The sequence below is a fragment of the Aedes albopictus genome, chromosome 2 (genome assembly GCF_035046485.1).
Source record: "Aedes albopictus strain Foshan chromosome 2, AalbF5, whole genome shotgun sequence".
In the NCBI taxonomy this organism is placed as follows: domain Eukaryota; kingdom Metazoa; phylum Arthropoda; class Insecta; order Diptera; family Culicidae; genus Aedes; species Aedes albopictus.
In genome coordinates, this window is record NC_085137.1 from 377,875,454 (window position 1) to 377,895,367 (window position 19,914).

At 43.6% G+C, this 19,914-nt stretch overlaps 1 protein-coding gene across 5 annotated transcripts in view; it reads left to right on the top strand.

The window, feature by feature from the left end:
• The window catches only part of LOC109425692 (calcium-transporting ATPase sarcoplasmic/endoplasmic reticulum type), an 84,955-nt gene that overhangs the window by 58,940 nt on the left and 6,101 nt on the right, over positions 1-19,914 (top strand). For all 5 annotated transcript variants that reach the window (XM_062853025.1, XM_062853021.1, XM_062853024.1 and 2 more), the window contains exons 4-10: positions 8,016-8,098; positions 9,234-9,335; positions 14,613-16,679; positions 16,747-16,862; positions 16,941-17,177; positions 17,245-17,362; positions 18,583-18,700. In XM_062853025.1, coding sequence (XP_062709009.1) covers positions 8,016-8,098; positions 9,234-9,335; positions 14,613-16,679; positions 16,747-16,862; positions 16,941-17,177; positions 17,245-17,362; positions 18,583-18,700 — 2,841 coding nt within the window. The remainder of the gene's footprint in view (positions 1-8,015; positions 8,099-9,233; positions 9,336-14,612; positions 16,680-16,746; positions 16,863-16,940; positions 17,178-17,244; positions 17,363-18,582; positions 18,701-19,914) is intronic.

The following is a 19,914-nucleotide window of genomic DNA, read 5'->3' on the forward strand; positions in this document are numbered from 1 at the left end:
GCGGGCCGCAAGGTATTTAAAAATGTATTTTGTCAGAATTTTGATAGAGTTTCAGGATCCGACACAAAAATCACCCTTTATATTCTAATATTCCAAAGTCAAGATGAAAAAGTCATCATTTTAGGCATGGTTATTTTGTAGAGACTGAAGTCATCTTAGCGATACTAGGTTAGTATGGTAATGTTAGTGCTCTTGGAGTTTCAAAGTCTTAATATGGAAGTAATACATCCATGTTTTTGAAATTGGCCAAAATTCTGAACTCTGAAATCTTTGAAAACATTTTCTTGAATTCAGAGTTAACTAACTGCTGATTAAGAACAGCTTTTTGTTTGCTACTTTTTTAGCGAGTTTTTATTGATGAAAATGTTTTCTTTTAGGTTTAGCAATCTATCAGCGGGCCATTTTCTAATACATTTTAAAATAACATCACGGGCCGTAGTAAACCTTCTCGAGGGCCGCATACGGCCCGCGGGCCGCAGTTTGGTGATCACTGCTCTAAAGCTTTTGCTGTGGTAGACGAAATACGTGTACCAGTCAAACGAATTAAAAAGTACAAGAGGGTTTGCAAATAGGCACTGCCCAGGCCCACCCTTAGGCACATCAATCTGTGGGTACTCTCGAGTCGCCTTACGTTTCGGTTGACCACTAGCGCTCACGACCACGCAGCGCGTCATACCGTATTATTAACATTGCCACTGTTGTAAGAAGTCTACGTTTGCTCGAACCTATTGCCGAGCTGATCGACATCGTCTTCACAAAGGTCATGATCACCATATATGCCCTTTTGCAGACATATTCCACGTGGCTAGCAAAGTTCAGCTGATCAACGATCATAATGCCTAGTTGCTTCAGTGATCACTTGGAGATGATCGTATACCCGCCCGTTGTTCGGACTCGCGATTGTTCAACACCATTACCTTCGTTTTGTGATGTACGAGGTCCAGCTACCTCGACTTCATCCAATACTCGGTGCTAATAACCCATTCGTCTTAACGTTTTTCGGCCTAATATCCTGATACCTTATCGACCCTCCGTATACCATTCCATAGTACCAGGATTGACCCATGAGAGTGTAGCTTATCTCCTTTCTCGGTGTCGTAGACGTGTATCCAGTTCTGTAAGTTGCTCTCTAGGGTCCGGCATAGGCTTTCTGGGTCTCCTAAGTAATGTATGGCGTTCTCGATAGCGACCCAGATGACACTGCTGAACGTGTTTTTCACATCTTGCATATGATAACCGCGCAGTAGCTTTGCTTCTTTTGGTGCACTATCTCAACCATTTTGATCACTGACCGGATAGCGTCTACCTTTTTTTCTGGAAGCAAAACTGGTTATCCGAGAACCCAGATCTCTCCGAATAGATTGTCGACAGAATAATTCGCTCCAACAGCTTCTCGGCGGTAGTACCCAGAAAACAGATTGACCTGTACTCCGACGACGAGTATCCGAGAAGTGAATCTAATGGTTTTTCCATTTTTCCGGAAATTCTTTGGAACATTCCCAGGCAAATCTGCATTCTAATCATGTCAAAGCGGACTTCGATGACTGCCTCAATGGCTACGGTTGGAATACCATACCCGGGCACAAATTTCCCAAATGGAGGAGAACGTGCCTCTGGAGCCGACCTACTGATACCTGATCTGGACCCGGCGCCTTGTTCTCCTAAAGGGAGTTCGCTAGGGGCCCATATAGCCGAGGCGGTAAACGCACGGGTATTCAGCATGACCATGCTGAGGGTGACGGGTTCGATTCCCGGTCGGTCCAGGATCTTTTCGTAAAGGAAATTTCCTTGACTTCCTTGGGCATAGAGTATCTTCGTGCCTGCCACACGATATACACATGCAAAATGGTCATTGGCAGAGGAAGCTCTCAGTTAAAAACTGTGCTCATAGAACACTAAGCTGAGAAGCAGGCTTTGTCCCAGTGAGGACGTTACGCCAAGAAGAGGAGAGGAGTTCGCTAGTGCAATGAGTTCCTCTTTTGGAACGATAACTTGGCTTTGCTCGGTTTGTCCTTAGGGAACCGGAAGTCCATGGTCGTTTTTGGTGGTGCGGGAACAGTGTTTCCACAATCTTCTACAGCATCTCGGGGAAGTGTTCCAGGAGTGCCGATGAGCCAGAGGCGTCTCGTATCCTGCCTGTTCAACAACCCCAAAAACTTGCATTTGCGAATAATTCAGGATCAGAATCAAATTTTAAATGGACGGAAAGGCTTTTCCCGTCAATTTCTACAAAATACAAACCAAATTGTCCCGAATTCACATCCGTTGAACAGGTAGATTTGAGGTTAGGGAGTCGTCACTGCGATGAGTCCTTCATCTTTCGCGTGACTATCCTACAGGTATCCTCCCAAGGACTCGTGTTGACTGACTGGTAGAGATTATCGAAGCACGTCCGCTCACGCGCCATAATCTCCTTGTTCAGTGCCAGTCTACTCGTCTTGAAGGCTTCAATTTGATCCATTCTAGCTTCATCGGTATGACCTCTAGGTCTTTTTGAGATTTCTGGGCACCACTAGTACACATTTCGTACATCGTTATTCTTGGGTAGGGATCGTCATGGCATTGCGGTGTCGAGGGGCGACCGAGGGCTCCGACTCGGAAGGTCGTCACTAGGCCAGTCGCCGGTGTTTTCTTCCATGGGCAATCGAAGGCTAATGAATGCCGGCTTGTCGTAACGCGAGGTTAGTTATTTTCGATTACTATCGATTACCCTCGTCTGTGACAGTCTTCCTCCGTATTCGACTCGACTCCATAACGAATCATCAGATGGTCCCCATGCGTGTATCCATCGTTAACCATCCAGTTTAGGGATTCGACCTGGACTCCAAAAGGTCCCATCGATGAGGGACTCTGCACCGTTTCTATTGTAGGTATTCGCGTCACCTACGTTCACGACATCCACGTTCAGTCTGGCCATAGATTCGAGTAGAACCCTGTCTCTTGTGTTGGTCATACCACTGTCCCATTCGACCGCCCAGGCAAATGATCACGGGACACAATCCCACCAGTGTGCTGAATAGCGAATCTAGCATAGAAAAGAATTGGTGTATCGGCTACCAGGGAGTATATCAACTGCCGCTGTACACCCCGTTGATCTATGCTATTGCAAATCCTTCATTTGGACAGCCCTCGTTTGAAAATGTAGTTACTACATGTATTCCTAGAACCATCGTGATCGTACAGGGGTTACTCAAAATAACTGGGACAGGTAAAATTTTCACTTTTCAAAAAATGTTCAACTCGCTGTAACTTTTCGAAAAGTGCATCAAATATTCTCAATTTTTTACTGCAAGTTTATCAACTAGTTGTGTATCAGTAGTCCAATTTTGGAGAAGATCAGACCATTGTCCACGGAGTTATAAAGATTCTAGAAAAAGGTAAAATTATCCGATAGCCAGCTTGGAGCTGTTATATCTCCGGATTCAATGAACCGAATGCAATGAAATTTTGACCATTCATGACTTGTATAATGAGCTATGAAAAAACTTTTACTTAACTTAAAATTCTTAACACGGAAGAAAATTATAACGATTAGATTATTTTTCTAATAAAACACCAAATTATCCAAAACTTCAACATCGTTTCAAAATTCAATATGCAAATTATAGTTCAATTAATTTCCCTCTAAATGACTTATATATAAATGTGTTTTGAAGGAAAGTTACAACATAGTCGCTAATAAATTGAGAAAGTAATGGGATGCATATTAGAAATTGATGAATTCACTAAAAAATCGTGAAATGAATGAAATCGTTGGAACTTTTACTCTTGTTGAAAATTTAAAGTTAAGTTAAACGTTTTTAAGAGTTCATCATATAAGTCATGAATGGTCAAAATTTCATTGCAATCAGTTCAGTGAATCCGGAGATATAAAAGCTCAAAGTTGGCTATCGAATAATTATATCCTTTTCAAGAATCTTTATATCTTCGTGAAGAATAGCTCGATCTTTTCCAAATTTGAATCACTGATATACAACTAGTTGATGAACTTACAGTAAAAATTTGAGAATATTTGATGCCCTTTTCAAAAAGTTACAGCGAGTTGAACATTTTTTGAAAAGTGAAAATTTTACCTGTCCCAGTTATTTTGAGTATCCCCTGTATATACTAAGTACTCTTTCAAGAACAAGTTGGAAGTTGAACCTACCTAGAAGTGACCGGATGTTAGGGCTTCCAAGTTCAGGTGACAGATCCGTTGACATTCCACAGTGGTCTAGGACCTGGATTTACGAGAAAAGATGCATTCAGCGCCTTCAAATGATTTGTTTAGACAAATATAGTCTTTTACAAAGTTGTTCCTAATAATAAGCCCCGCTTTTGGTGAAAAAGTTACAGCCAGAAAACCGTTTTTTCTTAAACCACCCTAAGCTTATTCAGAAAAATATCTCTAGATCGATCAATCCCAAAGCTACATAAAAACTGTCTTCAGCAAACTTGTACAAAATTGATAGATCTACAATTTTGAAGAAAAATGTATATACCTAGATATGCTTGCAAATAAAAACGTTTAGTTTTCAATTTCTTTGAAAATATGGACCACCCTAATTTTCATGTATATTGGAAAATAAGGCTTATTATTAGGAACAACTTTGTAGAAGACTGGTCCTGGGTCACTGTGCAATGATAACGGGACGGAAGTCGAGGCATATTTCTACCTGTGCAATCAATAGATGTGGGCAACGTGCGGCGAGATAAACTTCCATCGGATAACTGTAGTAGTCTGCGTACCACGGCACCATTTGGTCCCGAATCATCCAGTTTCAGTATTAGGTGAACTCGACAAAAGATGTGTAATACCCACTGGTAGGTGGTCGCATTGGCAAAATAGAACCCGGAATACCCCTTCGAGCAGCCAGGAGACCCAGGAATGACTTTACGTACCGCAAGGACCTTGTAGCAGTTCAACAGAACCGGGGAAAGAAGGATTCCTGGAGAACAATTCCTTGGTAAACAAGATGTGGACGAACGTCATGACAACTACTGGAACGATCCGCAAAGTTCCATGGACGAGTTCTGGTGATTCGGCTTCAGGAAGTGTTCCGGCAGACCACTGTTGTTCTGGAGCAAACTTCAACTAGGACGAGCCAGCCAGTTGGCTTCTCTCTTTGATAGGAAGTTTGTCGCGAAATATCATCCTCTTGATTGTTCGCATGTTACGTTGTTCCATTTGACAATAGGGCGGCTGTTTGGATTTGATACGCACGATTCGCTACGAACGTTTTAGATCGTCCTAAAGATGATGAATCCGCATGAAAAACTACTAGAGGTGATAATTTGTACTTTCGTACTAGGAATATTATGGATTGGCAAGACTTTCAAGAGGGTGAAGTGACTGAAGACAACAAGAGTGGAAACAGTTTATAAACTTCTTTTAGAAATACACAACCTGGACGATTGCCTGGAGTACTTCATGCCGATCCATGAAACCTATGTGCTGATGATGGAGGAGTTGTCGTGGAATGGACAGGATCAGTGAGCGCAATAGAGTTGCAAGCGGCAGCTAGTTCAGGTCGAACAGCAATGAAACAGTAGATATGTTACACCTCCATACATGTTACAGCAGATCAACAACGTTGCTGGAACCGGAACTAATAGATCGACGTAGCAAAACGATCAATTGACTTCATTGAATACATCAGCTAAGAATTGGAGTTAATAGATATTAACAGCCTCGACAGCGGGCAAATCGTGGGACTCTGACTTCACGATCACCGATACTCGTGTGGGATTCAACAGAGGCGCCAAAAATAGCAGCTAGTTCAGGACGAACAGCAGTGCAGCAGTTCTATTTGACGCTGGCCCATGGAACGGTAGATATGTTTCACTATGTATTTGTAGATCAACATCAAGGAACCATTCCTTTCACCAGAACTTATGACTGACGCGACGTAGCAATACAATTTTTAGGCTTCATTGGATGCAGGAGCGAAGAATTTGTGTCTTACATAAACGACTTCACTTTCGTGACGGTAGTTTCCACTTGCCTCACCGGACCAGAAACATAGGCCACGTAGAACATAACCTTGAGCTTGGAGCGTACGGAAGCTGGAAAAGGCAGCTGAACTGTGAATCGGAATATGAAGCTTTTCCGTTAACAAATGGGCAAAGCGTGTTGACGAACTACGAGATCTTGGCTCTACTGATCTTGGCTATACTGATCTTGGCTATACTGATCGGTATTTGAGACTTAGAAGCCCGCTTCTTTAACAAACGTACTACATAATGTACACTTCTCATCGAATACGAATGGCGGTAGACGCACTGATAATTGAATCCAAGAATACCTGTTGAACGCTTAAAAAAGCAACAAATGTGTAGTTTATACCTTAGACCACAACCAAATTTGCAAATTCAATCCATGAAATATTACTTTTTTCAACCGTAGCTAATCAAATCACACCGGTGTCAACCAGATGCTCCATCCATCGCGCTTTTGCCTTATCGACAACCTTCCACGCCGTCGTCGTCGTTATAGCACATTAGCGCCAAACAGTACTTAGCTTTGCACCTCGCACGCAGATGGGATCTGTTTCTCCGTTGCAATTAGCAAAAGTCGTTCGCTGTCGCTGATGATGGCGGCGTAGCGCCGAGCTGTCGATCGTGCTTATTGCAAAGGAACCCATACTCGGGCTGCTGTTGTTACCTATAACAATCGCTGATTATTTTGACGAATGGAAATGTATTGCCCATCAGCAGGGCACACAAACGTTGTCTGCTGTTGCCGCGACTGCATCTACGTCATCGACTTTGATGATTATGACTGCCGCTCCTTAGCAGTGCAACGATGCAGCAGCAGCAGCTAGCAGCACATGCAACAACGATAAAGAGAGTCGAGTGTAAATAGAAATGGTGCATGGAGCAGACGTTGCTCCACCACAAAGGTATATAAAACGGTTGGTTGTCCATGACTTTATTTACCCGCGCGCTCTCGTCATCATCGACGACGACGGTGTATTCCAGCGTGGTCGCCTTGTCAGGTCGCGCGGTATCTCCTTTTGCTGATGCTGAACCAGCTGCAAGAAATTCTGCTTTTGGTTCCACCAACCCGCCCGATAAACAAAGTATAAATCATTGCAGCAATGTTTACTGCTGTGAAACTGCACGGCCACACGGTTGCGCCTGTTGCTTTGTGTCTGTCTCCTCGTGGTGGCTTCAGGGGAGACATGACCCAGCCCAAGATCGTTTCAACTGTGTTCCAGTGTCAGCCGCGTTGAACCGGCCGTGAATTTCAAACGACAAACTTGGTCGGGTTCGGGGAAAATTGTGCACATGGTTTTTTATGGTGGTACACATACTGTATGCTTGCCAGTTGTAACTGCAAAGGCGAATCGTGCTAGAATCTGGAACACAAGGCACACTGCTGCTACAGCTACGGCTACAGCAATACAGCACCACCTGTGATGACCTGTTTTCCGAACTGCTACTGAACAGAGGTGCAATCAATCAAAATAGGTTGCACTACATGGTTGTAGAACGAGGAGAAATAGAAAGGAAGCCACATTTACTATCGTGGACAGGGCAGCTCTAAAACACGGTGTTAATTACATGCTTCGTATGGCAGGGAGCATTGTTATCTCTGATTAGGAGCAAATTCTTCCTGATTGCCTGTCAATCGGCATTTCGTCTGTGTGAGGTCTGACTGTTGCAAAAAAGTGGACCGGATTTGTTGTTAGTCATGCATCCGGCTGTTAACAAATTGCGACTTTATCTTTTCCACGTATTTGTTTGGGTAAAATTGATGACTCTCGTTTAATGAATTCCTAAATTTAGTCTCTATGCTTTTTTGAATTTGTTTTCTTGGCTAACAGCTAAGCAGGACTGTTTTTACCCAAAAATATTTCGTATAGATTAGGGACTATTGTGAAAATATTATCACCGCAGCGAAAGCTATTTTAAATGATATGAAGATAGATGACAACGATGACTACAATGAAGCACAACAGGTCACTTGCAATTATTCATTGTGAATATCTAATCAAACTCTAATTATCTTTTCTTCTTAAACCCGTCCACAGGAAAAACAATCTGGCAATTAGTTCTGGAACAGTTTGACGATCTGTTAGTTAAGATTCTGCTGCTGGCTGCTATCATTTCCTTTGTAAGTATGACACTGCCACATAAACATCTCTACTGAAACGACATAGACGCGGACCCAGACAAAACTCCAGCAGCCAAGGAAGTTTCAAGCGACGCGAAAAGCCTGTAGCAGATTTCACTTTCACTGACTCTAGAAAAATTGCCACCCTCACAAAGTGCCGACAATCTCCGCGCGACCCCTACGGGAAAGACGAGCAGTTCTTACTCTGAATCGTGTCATTTCGTTGTTTCGCCCCATTGTTCCCTTACACCAGAAATGTACTTCGACTTTCATTTCTAATGGTGGCTGGCTATAACAAAACACCACGTTCTTCAATTCGCTTCTATTCACACTCTGGGTGTTGCTCCGCCGGAGCAACCAACAACCCGCGCTCACAGCTATTTTAGTAATCTCAAGAGTCCCATTAGTTAGAACGGAATGACGCGTACCAGTCTCCTAACCCGAAGGCGTTATTGATAATTAAATCCCGGTACGGTCAAATGGTTTTTCTTGAGGAGTCCATAATTTACGATCGACACACATAGGCAGTTAGGCACTATGTAGCTAGACCAGCCAGCCGGGAGCGATCTCACACACGTTGTTATTGCTGCATCGAACGAATGAATTCTAGGTATAGGACGTGACAGCTCCCGGCGCGTGAAGGCCGTCGCCGCCACCATCGTACGCAATGAAGATATCAAAGCTGTCAGCCAACCGCGAGGTTGATGTTGGACATTTTGCGCGTTTCTGTCACGGCTTTTTTTTAGACGAAAACTGAAAATCTTTACTACCTACATCTCTATTCTTGGTGGGTTCGAGTATGATAAATGGGTAGTGTTTTCCTGCTAACGTTCGCGCGTTTTCCGACGTTGAAGGCGTTGGAAAGATTTCGACCCGTTTTCCCGCCCTCGCATCTACATATTGAGTGCGCCTTCAAGTTCAAGGAAAACGTGTCGCGTTATTTTTCGAACGAAGGTGGATCTCGTCACCGAAGACGTTCCGCTTTTTGTCGAAAAAAACCTCGGTTTGATCTGTGTTGACTTTGGACCGCGTGACTGACTGGTACGGAAATTCCTACGGACGGAATGACTTTTAAATAGATCGAACGAGAAGAAGAAAAACAGTGTAATAATCGAAACTTTTACCTTTCTTTTAGGTCCTCGCCCTTTTTGAAGAACATGAAGGCGTTGAAGCCTTTGTGGAACCCCTGGTCATTTTGCTCATTCTGATCGCCAACGCTTGCGTCGGTGTGTGGCAGGTAAGAAACGAACATCACTTAGAGCACCTTTACCGGTGCGCGACTAAACTAAATTACATAGCGCAGTATCATAGCGCTATACCTTATCGGGGACTACTAACCGGGCTAGTAAAATAGCAGCGAGGCTTTCGGGAAACATCGAGCGCACAAATTTAGGCGCCCGATAGTTGCGCAGGAAACGATTGCTATTTTATATATGTCAAAAGTGTTGTGTTGTTTTTTATTTGTTTGTTTCGAACAAAACGCACCAGTGGTAAGCAACAAATTTTGTAAACACTTGCAGTTAGAGAAAATCTGCTGCGAATATCACAAGCGAAAATGTCCAGGAGTACCCCCTCAAGAAATTCCTCCGGGGAACCCTACAGCATTTTCTCCTTTGATTCCTCAATAAACTCCTGGAATTTCTTCAGGCATCCCTCCGGAGATTAATATAGAAATCGGTCCGGGTATTTCTCTTGGGATTCCTCCAGGAATTCTTCCAGAGATTCCTGTAGCAATTGTTCCTGTGATTCATTAAGGAACTTCTCCGAGAATTTCTTCAGAAATTTCTTTTATAATATTTCTACGATTCTTCCTGTAATTTATTCTGTCATTCCTGCAAGAGTTCGTACAGGAATTCCTCCGGAATTTTCTCCAGCAATTCTTCCAGTTATTCCTACGGGGATTATTGCAGGAAATCCTCCAGGATTGCTCAAGCATTTATCCGGAGATTAATTCGGAAGTTCCTCCGGAAGTTTCATATAAAATTTCTGTGGAGATTCCTCCTAGAATTCCTTTAAAGATTCCCCTAGAAATTCATCCAGAAATTCCTCAGGTGAATTCCCGAGGAATTCCCGGAGGAATTTCACTAAGGATTCCCTGGAGAAATGCCTGGAGCAATCCTCAGGGAATAGCCGGAAGGAATTCCTGGAAAAAATCCACGGAAGAATTTCCTGAAGGAACATCCGAGTAAATTTCTGAATGAACCCCCGGAGGAATTTCTGGAGAAATTCCTAATGGAATTCCTGGAGAAATTATTGGAAAAATTCCCGGAGGAATCCTCGGCGGAATTCCTAGAGGAATTCTTGGAGGAATCCTCGGTGAAATTCCTGGAGGAATCCTAGGAGGAATTCCCGGAGGAACTCCTGAAGGAATTCCCGGAGGAATTCCCGGAGGAACTCCTGAAGGAATTCCCGGAGGAATTCCCGGAGGAATTCCCGGAGGGATTCCCGGAGGAATTCCCGGAGGAATTCCCGGAGGAATTCCTGGAGGAATCCTCGGAGGAATTCTCGGAGGAATCCTCGGAAGAATTCTCGGAGGAATCCTCGGAGGAATTCTCGAAGGAATTCTCGAAGGAATCCTCGGAGGAATCCTCGGAGGAATCCTCGGAGGAATTCTCGAAGGAATCCTCGGATGAATTCTCGGAGAAATCCTCGAAGGAATTCTCGAAAGAATCCCCGGAGGAATTCCCGGAAGAATTCTCGGAGGAATCCCCGACGGAATTCCTGGAATGATCCCCGGAGGAATTCCTTGAGGAATCATCTGAGAATTCCGGAAGAATTTCGTGAGGAATCCCCAAAGGAATTTCTGAATGAATCTCCGGAGGAACTCTTGGAGGAATCCCCGGAGGAATCCCGAAAAGAAATTCCAGTAGAAATTTTAGGTAAAATCCCGGAAGGGATTCCTGGGGAATACGTATTGCTCGAGGATACTCAGTAAAAATTCATGCTAGAATTTCAGAGGGAATTCCTGGGGAATCCCAGAAGAAATTCTTTCATAATATGTTTCCAAAATATTTCGTTTATACCGCAACAGTATTTGGCAACGACCGGTACGCAATCCGGTAACTAAATATAGTAGCGACCGGTGTGGAAATGAGTAACTATACTAAAATGACAACTCTGTGGGCAATCATTTTACTCGCCCAGATAGTAGCCCCCGGTAAACTTGCTCTTAGAAACATATGTTCATCTCATAACGCATCATTGGAAATACGGGAAAAAAATACGACTTTGAATCGAAATTCTTCGCATAACACTAGGAATAAGATTTACCGAATATAAGAAATTACTAAATACTGAAGATTTACACATTTTTTGCTAAGATTTGGCTAATCTTCTTAGAATTGTTAAAAATTTTGAATACTCGTTCAATTTTTCCACCGTGATTTGCACGGTATAACTGGTTCATTAACGACCAAATTAGCGAAGCTAGAAATCTTGTCGGTTGACCACCAATTTTACCGAATTCAAAACCGATAAACCTTATGGATCAAATTTGCTATTATTGCAAATTTAATTAACGCCTAAACTACCCCTATTCGCATAACAGTCCCTTGTTTGCTGTGTTTCCTATTCACATGGGACTGTTGTGCGAATGGAGGCAGAAAAGGTGCTAAGCAAAAATTCACAGCTTCCAAGCAAACAGTAATTGCCATATGAATATGATTCATATACCATTCAACGTGGGTAGTAGGCAACATTGCCTAATGTTGTGTAATTTTCCTTAGGCAAAAGCCTACGAAAAGGAAGGCAGAGTTCTAGGTGATGAAAAATGCCACTAAGTGGCGCTGTAGGCGTTCAATCATTTGAACTTGAACTTTAAATTTTGAAGGTAGATAATTATACGCTTAAGGACAGACTTGTTAGAATCCCAAAATGGCCGCCACAATGGCCGACTTTGGCACCTACTCACGATTTTGAGCGCACAAATCTCTTCGTAAACAAAACCACCTAATCTTCTTATTTGAAGCTTATTGCAAATGAGCAAGAACAGAATAATGAAATGCACTGTTGTTTAAAGCTTGCTTCTTGAGATTTGTGCGTTTGAAGTTCTGATGCACTGTTGAAGCGGGATGTTGTCCTTAACAACATTGTCGCAGACCTCAAATCGATCCGACGCTTGTGCAAAAAGATATACCCTAGGCCTAGGCGAAACATAGGGTTTTTTTGTTGTTGTTATTCCTTTATATGTAGAGGAACAACAATAACAGTGGGTATAACTTTTCTCTTCCTAGGCCCTAGGGTATAACATTGATGTCTTTCAAATGTTGTTGAAAATACAGTTACATATCTCCAATCTAAACAATGGTAATAATTGGACCATACTACTGCTTGTAGTTCCGCGGAGAAACTGTATATTCCTCCGGACTATACCGAAGACAAACTAAATCTAGAAGAAATCTTGATAATCAAGCTCATAGATCGTTGAAACGACTATCTCAGTCTTACAATTTCTCCTAGAGCTCCTTGAGGAAACTATTCAGGAATTTGACTGAAATTTTCCTCCCGATATTTCTTCCGGACGTTCTTCCGGGCGTTACCGCAAAGTTCCTCCCAAGACTCGTACAGCAGTTCATACAAGGATTGTTTTCCAGAGGTTTTCCCACAATTGCTGTACTGCCATTCTATGCATAAGTGTTCCATGTAGATAGAGATTCCCATAGAACATACGTAGACCGGCCGTCTAGGAGTTCCTAGCGGAATATATACATCTACAAGATTTCTCTTAGAGGTTTCCGAGGATATCTTTCAGTGTTTATTCCGCGGTTACTATCATTTCTGTTGACATTTTTCCCGGAATTTCTCCAATAGATATCCTCATAAAGATGTTTTTTATACTTCTCCTGAGCTTCTCTCGAGATATTACCATATGTGTTTCCCAGACGATGTCTCGTGATTTCTCCCGGAGTTTTCCCAGTGATTTTTTCTGGAGGTTCTCCCAGAATTGTCTCCTGGGATCTCCTATAGTATTCCCGCAAATTTCTCTCGGAGTTTTCCGAGATTTATCACGGGAATTCTTCCGAATCTCATCGAGAGTTTTACCGCAAATGCTTCCAAAACCCATACCCAATGCGGTCTAGCTAATGTTTACGGTTCATACAAATTTTCCAAATTGTGTTTGGACGGAAGTTTACGAGGGAGAGATGACCAAACATGAACTACGTAGTTTATGAACAGCGCCAGAGGAACCTCGGTTGGAATCTCAAGAGCACTAGTGAACTCTGGAAAAAGAAACATGTGATATCAAGAGCTTCTTCAGGGATCAAGAGTTTTCAAAGGTTTGTTAAGGAATTTATTTGGGAATCTTAACAGAGAAATCTCTCAAAATTCTATGCGAGATTCTTGCTTGAATTCCATCCGGGATTACTCCATGAATTTTTGCCGGAATTCCTTCCGTAAACTCTTGCAGTTTTTTACTCCAGAAGTTTTTTCCGGACTTACTTCAAGATTTCCTTCCAATATTTTCCGGTGTTCCTTACGGGATTTCCCGGAGAGTTGTTCCTGAGATTTCTAACAGAGTTCCTTCCAGGATTTCTCAAGATTTTTTTTTCGGAGAACCATCCAAAATTCTTGCAAAGTTGCTTCAGGAATTTCTCTGAATGCTTGGTCGTCTTGAATTTCCTTAATATTTCCTCTCGTGATACTCCCAGATTTTCTCAAGATTTTCTAGTTTTCCTCAAGATTTCTTTCGAAGTTCCTGTCGAGATTTCTCGCAAAATTTCACGTAAATTCTCCAGGAATTTCTTACAAGAAATTTCGTAGGTTATCCCAGGAGGTATTCTTAGAATAAACTCCTGGAAGAATCCGCTCATGAATTCTGGGAACAATTATTATAGAAATGTCAAACGACGTGCCCAACACCACGAAACAATTTCCGGTGAAGATTCTGGAAGTGCTCTTGAGAGTAATTCCGTGGAAATTTAATATAAAATCAGAAAAATCGTCGCAAGAAGTCCTGTTAACAACTACGATGAAAATCCCGGAAAACCCACACAAAATATTACGGGCACAACTCCAAAAGAAATATCAGCAATAGCTCCTGCAGAAATCCCAAAAGAAACCCGAAAAAAAAATCTTCACAGAAAGTCCATGGTAAATCCATAAATATTCTGAGAGACATACCAGGAGCAATACCGGAAGAAACCTTCTACAAGAAGTCCCGGGAGAAACTCCGAGAAAAATCTCACGCTTAACTTCAAATGAATTTCCGTAGAAACCTAACCTTTAAGAAATATCAAGGGAGAAACTCCTGTAGAAATTTTGGGAGAAAGTTTAGGAGAAATTTCCTAAAGATATACATTATTCCTCCAAAACATTCTTAGGTAGGTAGTATGTACAGTGTTTTCGAGGTTAACAAGGTTATGTCTGAACACAGAATACACAGAATTATTTAATTCTCGAATATCCATCTAACTAAAGAAAACAATCATCAAGACATCAATACAACACAGAAACTCGCAATCCACAGAACTAATCACATCTATCTTATCCCTTCTTTTCCACCAAAAAAAAACAGGAACGTAATGCCGAATCCGCCATTGAAGCCCTGAAAGAGTATGAGCCCGAGATGGGCAAGGTCGTCCGTGGCGACAAGTCCGGCGTCCAGAAGGTGCGCGCCAAGGAGATCGTCCCCGGTGACATCGTTGAGGTGTCCGTCGGTGACAAGATCCCGGCCGATATCCGTCTGATCAAGATCTACTCGACCACCATCCGTATCGATCAGTCCATCCTGACCGGTGAGTCCGTGTCCGTGATCAAGCACACCGACGCCATCCCGGATCCCCGTGCCGTCAACCAGGACAAGAAGAACATCCTGTTCTCCGGTACCAACGTTGCCGCCGGTAAGGCCCGTGGTGTTGTCATCGGAACCGGTCTGAACACCGCCATCGGTAAGATCCGTACCGAGATGTCGGAAACCGAAGAAATCAAGACCCCCCTGCAGCAGAAGCTGGATGAGTTCGGTGAGCAGCTGTCCAAGGTTATCTCCCTGATCTGTATTGCCGTCTGGGCCATCAACATTGGACACTTCAACGATCCCGCTCACGGTGGCTCGTGGATCAAGGGTGCCGTCTACTATTTCAAGATCGCCGTCGCTCTGGCTGTTGCTGCCATCCCTGAAGGTCTGCCTGCTGTCATCACCACTTGCTTGGCTCTGGGTACCCGCCGTATGGCCAAGAAGAACGCCATTGTCCGCTCTCTGCCATCCGTCGAAACCCTGGGTTGTACCTCGGTTATCTGCTCTGATAAGACCGGTACGCTGACCACCAACCAGATGTCCGTCTCGCGTATGTTCGTCTTCGAGAAGGTTGAAGGCAACGACAGCAGCTTCACTGAATTCGAAATCTCCGGATCCACCTACGAACCAATTGGTGAAATGACCCTGAAGGGCCAGCGAGTTAAGGCCTCCGACTATGAAGTCCTGCAGGAAGTGGGAACCATCTGCATTATGTGCAATGACTCCGCTATTGATTTCAACGAAGTCAAGAAGGTCTTTGAAAAGGTCGGTGAAGCTACCGAAACTGCCCTGATTGTCCTCGCTGAGAAGATGAATCCATTCAACGTTTCCAAGCAAGGTTTGGACCGTCGCTCGGCCGCCATCTGCGTCCGTCAGGAAATTGAAACCAAGTGGAAGAAGGAATTCACTCTGGAATTCTCTCGTGATCGTAAATCCATGTCCAGCTACTGTACTCCACTCAAGGCCTCCAGGCTTGGAACCGGACCAAAACTGTTCTGTAAGGGTGCCCCAGAAGGTGTCCTGGATCGTTGTACTCATGCCCGTGTCGGAACCACCAAGGTGCCACTGACCTCCACCCTGAAGAACCGCATCTTGGATCTGACCCGCCAGTATGGTACCGGTCGCGATACCCTCCGTTGCTTGGCCCTGGCCACCGCTGATAACCCAATGAAGCCCGATGATATGGATCTGAACGACTCGACCAAGTTCTACACTTATGAAGTCAACCTAACCTTCGTCGGTGTTGTTGGTATGCTTGACCCTCCACGTAAGGAAGTCTTGGACTCGATTGCTCGTTGCCGTGCCGCTGGTATTCGCGTTATTGTCATCACTGGTGACAACAAGGCTACTGCCGAAGCTATCTGCCGTCGTATTGGCGTGTTCACTGAGGAAGAAGACACCACCGGCAAGTCGTACTCCGGACGTGAATTCGATGATCTGCCAGTCAGCGAACAGCGTGAGGCCTGCGCCCGTGCTCGTCTGTTCTCCCGTGTCGAACCCGCCCACAAGTCCAAGATCGTTGAATACCTGCAAAGCATGAACGAAATCTCCGCTATGACTGGTGACGGTGTCAACGACGCCCCTGCCCTGAAGAAGGCCGAAATCGGTATTGCCATGGGTTCCGGTACCGCCGTCGCCAAGTCCGCCTCCGAGATGGTGTTGGCCGATGATAACTTCTCGTCCATTGTCGCCGCCGTCGAGGAAGGTCGTGCCATCTACAACAACATGAAGCAGTTCATCCGTTATCTGATTTCCTCCAACATCGGTGAGGTCGTGTCCATCTTCTTGACCGCTGCCCTTGGTCTGCCAGAGGCTCTGATCCCAGTCCAGCTGCTGTGGGTCAACTTGGTAAGGATATATGGATAGATGAGGAATACTGGGATTAGATCTAACCGTAGAATTCTCTGGTTCCTAGGTTACTGACGGTCTGCCAGCTACTGCTCTTGGCTTCAACCCACCAGATCTGGACATCATGGAGAAGCCACCACGTAAGGCTGATGAAGGTCTGATCTCCGGCTGGTTGTTCTTCCGGTAGGTTACACATTGTGTTATTCAAATTCCCTTCCTGCTATACCTAAACGCTGTATTTCTCTTCCATCCATCACACAGTTACATGGCTATTGGTGGTTATGTCGGTGCCGCTACCGTCGGTGGTGCTGCCTGGTGGTTCATGTTCTCCGATCAAGGCCCACAGCTGACCTACTGGCAGCTGACTCACCATCTGGCCTGCATCGGTGGTGGCGACGAATTCAAGGGAATCGACTGCAAGATCTTCACCGATCCCCACCCGATGACCATGGCTCTGTCCGTTCTGGTCACCATCGAGATGTTGAACGCCATGAACAGGTTCGTTGGACTTCTAGCGTCCGGTGGGATGTGATGTAATGTAACTGGTTTATTGTTTCTTCCACAGCTTGTCTGAGAACCAGTCTCTGGTCACGATGCCTCCATGGTCGAACTTGTGGCTCATCGGATCCATGTGCCTGTCGTTCGCCCTGCACTTCGTCATTCTGCACGTCGATGTTCTTTCCGTAAGTAGCACTAATCGTTGAAAGTTGATTACATCTACAGTTCCTCTTTGGAATTCTCAGGGAGTTAACCCGAGATTGAATCCAGAAGTATTTGCGGATTTGCTCCCGGAGTATCTTTCGGGAATTATTTGTAGTTCTAGTGTTCTTCCCGAAGTTTCCTTCAGGTATCTTTACGAGATTTTATTCAGAGTTTATCCCGGGATTCCTACAGAAGCTTATGCTGGGATTTCTCAAAATGTCTGCAGGAGTTCCTTGGGAAACACCAGTAGAAGTTTATTACAGAATTACACCCTGAGTTTCTAAATTCATCCCAACATTTTTTCCAGAATTTCTATTTTAAGTTTTATCAAGAGTTCCTTTCGGAATTTCGGCCAGAGTTTCTCCCGGGATTGCATCCAGATGTTTTCCTGCAACCATAGAACAGTTGCTAGCGGGATGTATTCAGTATTTTTTTTTCAAAGACTCTCACTGTACTCTACGTTTCGGCATTTCAACATGAGCTTCTTCCAATATTTTCGTTGTTGCCGCCGGGATTGGTCCTTTAGTTCCTCTCGGGATTTCCCTAAGAGGTTTTCCCAGAATTGGTTCCAGAGTTTCTCCCGGAATTTTCCCAATATTTTCTCCCGGATTTACTTCCAGAAGATTTTCTCGGAGTTTCATCCAAAGTTCCTCTCAGGTTTTCTGCAGAAGTTCAGCTAGGGATTTCTACTAAGGTTTTTATAGAATTCATTACAGGGTAGTTATTCTACCGGGGGTACTCCTAGAATTTCTCCAAAAGTTCCTCCCGTGTTTCCTATCGGAGTTCCTCGGAAGATTCTACCAGGACTCTCTGAAATGCGGAATTTCTCACAACGATTGGAGGTCATCGCATCCTGGAAAGAACTACAAGAATAATTTTGTAAAAAAGGGTCCTGGAATTTCGGAACTCTGGTTAAAGTCTCACAAAAAGCTTCGGGAGAAATCTCCGGAGAAACTATACGAAAACATCTGAAAAACTTCTAAGAGCATTCTCGGGAGGAAATCCGATAGAAGTCTCCGGAGGTATTTCTTCTGTCACATATCCTCATCAATCCAAGTTATGTGTATGACTCGAACCTAACTTAGGTAGAACTAAGGCTAACTAAGGTAGCAGGGTTACTGTAACGCTATCAACGATGGCATCGATTGATTCCACAGTATCCGGATCATCACTTTAACCTCTGTTTCCCTCTATCCCACAGACCGTGTTCCAGGTCACCCCGCTGAACGGAGACGAATGGATCACTGTGATGAAGTTCTCGCTGCCAGTTGTGCTGCTCGACGAAATCCTGAAGTTCGTCGCCAGAAGGATCTCCGACGGTGAGAGCTATATCAAAACTATGCATTGGCTAGTGTTAGCGTGGGCAGTGTTCTTTGCTTACATTTTATGGGGTCCATACTAAACCAACAACAAAAAACACACACAATCATAAAATCGAAAACAGAACAACCGAAAACAAAGTAAAAAACGCGATTCCTATGCGGTTTAGAAGAAATGCTACAAGTAAAGAGTTGAATTTCGCGACAAGTTAAACAAGTCGGATAGCAAAACAAAAGGGGAATCTTTAGGAAACAAAACTCATTCTCGGGCGATTTGCCGAATGTGGCTGTAGCTTTTACTGTCTATCGGTTAACGCTGGTTTCGTTTGAATTTATTTTTTCTTTTCGTGAAGCTGATATCAGGGGAAAGCTACAGTCGCTTGTTTGGCCAGCTCGAGAGTTAAGCATGGAGCTTTTAGCTCCCCAGATAAGTCTAATTCGCGAGATGCGTGGGCGTGATCGAGACGAAACGAGTGATTTTTAGCGAAACTGAACGTAAAAGCTGATGATAATTCTTAAGTGATTCGTGATTGCTAATGATTGTTGAATGTTGTTTTAAACTACTACACTGATAAGATTTCCCCCTTTATTTTTTAGTTGTTTACTATTTATCATTTATGTTTGTATATTTCCGTCTCTTCCTTTAAAAATCGGTTACGCGCGTATTGTGCTTAGGGTTTGTTTCTGTTTTAAAATCTCAAACAAAGCAATGGGCCCCATAGAGAAGTGTTTTCTTCTTAATCAAAAACACCCTTTTTGCGATTAACCTCTAATTCTATACACTATGAAGAAAAAAACAGCATGTTAACCGTAAACCATTATACAACGTTGCTATACAATCGTATATATTTATATACATTTCATCCAAAAAAGATAAAAATTGTAAATTGTAATGCAATACTATTAATAATATATTATACACCAATACACAAACAAAAGTTGCAGAAAAGCAAACGGCTTGAAAGGCCACCCACACCCAGATAACCATAGAAACAAATGTGTCTCATCTCATAATCAACAAAACCCCCCTCTTAACCCTTCCCACGATACACGAAAAAAAACGAAAACAAAAAAGTACTACTTATGACAGTGATAGTGGATGAGTTCTATCTTAATAAGCGCGAGTTGAATGTGTTTGAGTGATCTTATGCCTTCGTTTGTGATTTTCCCTCATTATCATAGCACCACCCTAACCTAACAACATACACTGCGAT